Here is a 6,000-nt window from a genome sequence, read left to right as displayed (position 1 = left end):
AGAAAACAGAACCACTCCCAATTTCAATATGACAGGCCATGCTGTATGATCAACAACCTCAGCCCCTGACACAGAATCCAAATGAGTAAGAGAGGCAGCTATTGAGTATGTTAGGAAGTGGCAGTGAAGCCGTATTTGAACTCTCAGCAGAAGAGTAAGTGCAACCAAAGGGCATGAAGGCAGATGTGCATGTAGGGGAAACCTAATTTGAACTGGAAAACATTGGCTATATACATATTTGCAACAGTGGGAATCAGTAACAAAAGGTCCTCCAGGCACTAGAATTATTTGAGAAAGAAACATGTCAAGATACAATAGATAAACTTTGAAAAACTTAGTGCAGGACTGAGGCTGCAGGTGTCCAACTCCATTCACAGCTTTCCTTACAGCCTCTCTGGAGGTAATGCTTACCTTCTCCCACAAAAGTAATGAGGCTACAGTAGTCTCTAAGGCAGCGAGACACCTCACCTATGCCATACTGTGAAAGTACTAATTGTGGTGAGACTGCATTACATAGGATTAGATCAGATTCAGCAAGTCAGTTGTTATACTCATGATGTTTGGAAGGTCACCTCGGTCTGTATTAAAGTGCACAGTGCCAAGTTCTGGTTTAGATTAGGACACTTTGCAAATATGAACTAGACCTCTGGTATTGTAAAGACAGGCCCTCTGGGCACCATTTATACATTACACAGCACTGAAATAGGAAACATAACAAAACAAAATAGACTTTATTAAAATTAGGCATGTTAGCACCTCAGTGTAACCTGGAGAAATGGAACAGTCCAGCAGTTAACCAGTCCAGCACTCCAAACAGCTGAACGTCCTGAAGTGCATTACAATGGTAGAAAAGTACCATAACTATTACAACACGCGCATTCTAAACACTCTCAGGCAGCTAGGAGGCACAAATAGTCTCATTTACAATATGCGAGAAAAAGACATTGTGCTGCCTATTGTCTTGATAGAAGTATAGCTATCAAAGTGAGATCGAGTGACCATGTTACATGAGTTAAATCCAACACAGTGTTGCAAGCATGTTTGCCAGTCCTTCCCCCATGAAAACTTGATGCAGTTGTGACTTGCACTGAAGTTTGCACATTAGGTAGCTACAGTCTGAGCCAGGTATCAGATTGGAAAAATAAATTAAAATGAAATTATACATATTTTTAGTACATTAATAGATCTCTATCACGTTCCTGGTCAACCAGCTGAGTCAATACACAAGTTAAGAGAACTGAACCACTCATCATAGTATCAGCTGCACCTACTGAAGTCTAGCTTAGCTGTCTGGATACTGAATGGCAGTTGGGCATATTACACTCCTGTAAATGCCCCGCACACCCTTCAGATTTAGTAATGCCAGCTATGGGGACAGAATGAACTGGACAGTTGGCCAGCTAAAAGTTAGCCAGTGTTACAAAGATTTCAGTATTTCCCAACTAAAGATGATTTTTACATTTAGAAAAGGTGTATAAAATCTAGTAAAATCTGCAGCCCAATCCACTCTGGAGTGCAATAAACTCTAATTACAAGAGAAAGCTCTTAAAATCTCAAACCTGTAGTTAGTCCATTTAACTCCCCCCCTCCTCTCCCCAACTTGGCTGAAACACAGAGTCTGGGCATTTTCTGATGTAATTATAGGGCACACTTTTGGTGAATTGTTCTTTCCTAAAGCGTATCACTGTTCAAATGCAAAGCATTAAATATAATCATCAAGATGGAGCCATTCAGGAGTATCAGACCACCGGGGCACTGAGTTAGCAGTTTCACTGGCTTTTTAATAATTGAAAGTTACTGGAAGCAGATGCTCAGTCCAAACTGTGGTAGTGTCACCTCTCTCTCCCCCCACAATTTTTCTGGAGAGTTTTGTTTTATTGTCCATGAAATGTGGGGGACTAACACTGGCTAGTTCCAGAGACAGTGCAAGCATCCCATACTGATGGGTTATAATGCTCCTCAATCCTGGAGCCAGGATATTCCAGTTGGAGGTCTCTCCTAATGCAAAACTAGTCGCGCCAAGTAGATTACAAGCAAGCAACAAGGATATGCGGAGTCACTGGAGACTAAACTCATTTCACTTGTGATCTAAGCCAAAATTTCAATCCAGGTCTTTGTGAAAAAGCTAGGGTTTTAAAGACCAATATGCCTGTTAGTTACATTTGAGGAGTCAAATGTTTAAGCCAATGAAACAAGGTGTAGCCACTGAATGTGAACAAGGTATGAAGCCATTATACCAGATCAGAATAATCCTTGTCAGTGTCGAGAGCATCAAGGCATCTGTAAATCTGTAACAACTACATGTGTAATGCAAAGAGAGAGCAATGACTACACTATACAGTAGCACTCTTCAGTTTGAAGGGATTCATTCACAGGTGAAATGGCAGTCTCTAACGGCATCAGTAATTTACTGAAGAAGCATCATGCTGACAGGGCTTCTAAAGTTTTCTCATGTCTTTGCTTAAGGAGGCCAAACAGAACACTGTTTTTCACTTCTACGGAGGACACTGCACCAGTCATGGTTTTAAACATGCTTTGGCAGGGAGTAGCGTGACTGCTACCCAAGTTAACATTGTACCAAGTTTTGTTCAGTTCCTGATCCTCATCACCCTACATCCACTTAGTGGTAACATGGGTCCCTTCTAGAAAAGTTATCCTGTAACTTTTTGCAAAAGAAAAGTTTTGCAAACGCTGTCACAACACAGGGACAACCCCATCCGAACCAGCAGCACTGGGAGACTTAGCACCGAGAGGGCACTGGCTGTATTCGAAGCCCAGTGGCACTGACACCCGTGGAAATGCAGTGAGCAGCCCGCAGCCCCTCCCCACTCAGGTACCCAGTGGTGCTCAGGTGGGTGGAGCTGGCGCAGCCAGGATGGAGAGGACAGAGCCCCGGTGATGGCTCCCATGACGCGGTCAATGAGTTTATCCCTACGTGACCCTGCACAGGCTGCGGGGGCTTGTCCCTGGGCGGGCACCAGGGCTGTGAGCAGCAGGCCGGGCTGCCGGGACCCCGCAGGCCGGGGATCTCGGGCTCTCAGAGGCCGGGCCGCTTGCGGGCCCCGGCGCTGGCGGCGTGCAGCAGCCGGTCCTTCTCGCGGATCTCCTCGCGGAGCTGGGCCTCGGCCAGGCGCAGGCGGCGGATGCTGCCCTTCATCTCCTTCATCTTCACCTGCAGCAGGGCGATGATGTCCCGCTGCTCGTTCAGCTTGCGCAGCAGCTCCTCGGCCGTGGTGCCCGACGACAGCGAGTACGAGTGGTCCGCGGGGCCGCCCTCGGCCGCGCCCTCCTCGCCCCCCAGCCGCGCCGGCGCCTCGGGCCCCCCGAGCTCCACCTGCACCGTCAGGTCGATGGGCTTCACGTCCTCGGGGCCGGGCGGGGCCGGGCCGGGCGGCGGCTCCGCGCCGGCGGGCAGGGCCAGCCGCAGCGCGGGGGGCGCCGGGGCGGGCGCCGGGGCGGGGCGGCGCGGCGCGCGCGGGCCCCCTTGCGCTCGTTGACGCCGCGCAGCGGGAAGATGGTGGGCACGCGCACCAGGTAGGACTTGCGGCCGCCCGGGAAGTGCTCGCTGCACACGCGGTGGCCCGTGGTGGGCTGGAAGGTGCTGAAGCAGCCGCTGACGCCGGCGCGCGAGACGTTCTTCAGCCAGAGGCGCCGCAGCTCGGCGTCCTTGGGGAAGGTGTAGAAGTGCAGCGCCTTGTCGCGGTGCGAGTTGTTGTAGCAGCCCGGCACGCAGCACGTGAAGCCCGGCATGGCCCCGCCGGCCGGCCGCGGCCCAGAGCGCCCCGGGAGGAGGGACTACAGCTCCCACAAGGCCGCCGCGCCCGCCGCCCCAGCGCCGCCCGCCGCCGCGGAACCGGAACTACCCGCCCCACAGTGCAGCGCGCCGGGACCGCGCCGGACTGCCCGCCCCACAGTGCACCGCGCCGAGCGTGCGCCGGACTGCCCGCCCCACAGTGCAGCGCGCCGGGACCGCCCCGGCCTGCCCGCCCCACAGTGCACCGCGCCGAGCCTGCCCGCTCCGCAGTGCACCGCCCCACAATGCAGCGCGCCGAGCTTGCGCACTCCACAGTGAACCGCGCCGAGCCTGTGCCGGACTGCCCGCCCCACAATGCACCGCGCCGAGCCTGCCTTTCCACAATGTACCGCGCCGAAGCTGCGCCTGGACTGCCCGCCCCACAATGCACCGCGCCGAGCCTGCCCCCCTCCACAGTGCACCGCCCTGGACTGGCCGCCCCATAATGCAGCGCGCCTAGACCGCGCCGGACTCCGCGCCCCACAATGCAGAGCGCCGGGACTGCGCCGAACTGCCGCCCACCGTGAAGGGTCCGGCCGGGATTGCCCGCTCCACAGTGCAGAGGGCAGGGACTGCCCGAGCCACAATGCCCCGGGCCCCCACAGCCCAGAAACGACCTGCCCCACAGTGCACTGCGGCCATCTCGCGTCGCGCCCGCTGAGGTGGGAGCTGTGGAAGTACAGGAGATAAATGCTGGTGTCATCACGGGTACAGATGTGCTAGAGAGAAAGGCAGGCCCAGTGGTTGGGGCACCAGCCTGGAACTTAGGAGCCCTGAGTTGAGGTCCCTGCTCTGCTGAGGGTCCCTGTGTGACGCCATGCCAGTCAAGCTCTCTGTGCCTCAGTTTCCCATCGGTAAAACGGGGATGATGTTGCACCCGCTGTGAATGCTAAATAAACGTTGTGAGCCACTCACATACTGCAGTAATAGGATAGATTATTCCTGGGACGTAAACATTCCAGAACAAATTGGACGTACAGCACTCACGACACACCAGGCTTCTATGCAACGTGTACCTGTTGTACTGCATCGAAGGACTTCTGTCCATAACCCACAAGGCACTGCAGCCCTGACCCTTCCTGAGCGGGAGCTAGGAAGTCAGCTGAACTACACAACCCACAATGCACCTGTTCTTCATGCCCCAGCCAATCTAGCTCACAGTAGCACTACAAACCCCCTCACCTTCACCCGAACATCCTGCTCCCAGGGACAGGGCAGAGCCAGGGCCGGCTCCAGACCCCAGTGCACCAAGCGCACGCTTGGGGCGGCATTTTGCCGGCAGGCGGCTCTGGCGGACCTTCCGCAGTCATGCCTGCGGGAGATCCACCGGAGCCACGGGGCAGGTGGACCTGCCGCAGGCATGACTGCGGAGGATCCGCTGGTCCCGCGGCTCTGGTGGACCTCTGCTCCACCAGAGCCGTGGGACCAGCGGACCCTCCGCAGGCACATCTGCAAGAGGTCCCCCGGAGCCGCAGGACCAGCGTGCTTGGGGCGGCCAAATTCCTAGAGCCGCCCCTGGGCAGAGCTCCACAGGGAGGGCCGGCTCCAGACCCCAGTGCGCCAAGCGCGCGCTTGGGGTGGCATTTTGCCGGCAGGGCGGCAGGCGGCTCCGGCGGACCTGCCGTAGTCATGCCTGCAGGAGGTCCACTGGAGCCACGGGACAGGTGGACCTGCCGCAGGCATGACTGCGGAGGGTCCGCTGGTCCCGCGGCTCCGGTGGACCTCCCGCAGATGTGCCTGCGGAGGGTCCGCTGCTGCCGTGGCTCCGGTGGACCTCCCGCAGGCATGACTGCGGAGGGTCCGCTGGTCCCAGCGGCTCTGGTGGACCTCTGCTCCACCGGAGCTGCGGGACCAGCGGACCCTCCGCAGGCACGTCTGCAAGAGGTCCCCCGGGACCAGCGTGCTTGGGGCGGCCAAATTCCTAGAGCCGCCCCTGACAGGGACAAAGACAGTGAGCAACCCAATCCCACAATATACCTTGTCCGTTCAGATCTATGCCTTCCACCACACCCATGTATAAGATTGTTTCCCAGAAAGTACACCTTGCCCAAACAGAACTACATTTCTCTGGAAGTACCATGTTTCTTGGAGCTGTTGGCAAGTGGAATATCTCTCTAACAAAGCAACACAGAAGGTATACAAACAAACTACTAAGTGTTTCATAGTCTCAGCATAAAGCATAGGAAAATGCAGACAATCCTGTGCTT

The 6,000-nt window shown here is 55.5% G+C and overlaps 1 protein-coding gene across 1 annotated transcript; it reads right to left on the bottom strand.

Moving 5' to 3' along the window:
* Nucleotides 1-708: 708 nt before the first annotated feature.
* On the bottom strand, nucleotides 709-3,894 carry THAP11 (THAP domain containing 11). The gene is made up of 2 exons (XM_039503621.1): nucleotides 3,452-3,894; nucleotides 709-3,410 (listed from the first exon to the last, which is right to left on the bottom strand). Exons 1-2 carry the CDS (start codon nucleotides 3,748-3,750, stop codon nucleotides 3,038-3,040), a joined length of 672 nt encoding a protein of 223 aa, XP_039359555.1. The 5' UTR covers nucleotides 3,751-3,894; the 3' UTR covers nucleotides 709-3,037.
* Between the last annotated feature and the right edge of the window lie 2,106 nt (nucleotides 3,895-6,000).

Source organism: Mauremys reevesii, linkage group 16, assembly GCF_016161935.1.
Source record: "Mauremys reevesii isolate NIE-2019 linkage group 16, ASM1616193v1, whole genome shotgun sequence".
In the NCBI taxonomy this organism is placed as follows: Eukaryota; Metazoa; Chordata; order Testudines; family Geoemydidae; genus Mauremys; species Mauremys reevesii.
This window is presented reverse-complemented; position numbering and strand designations above follow the sequence as displayed.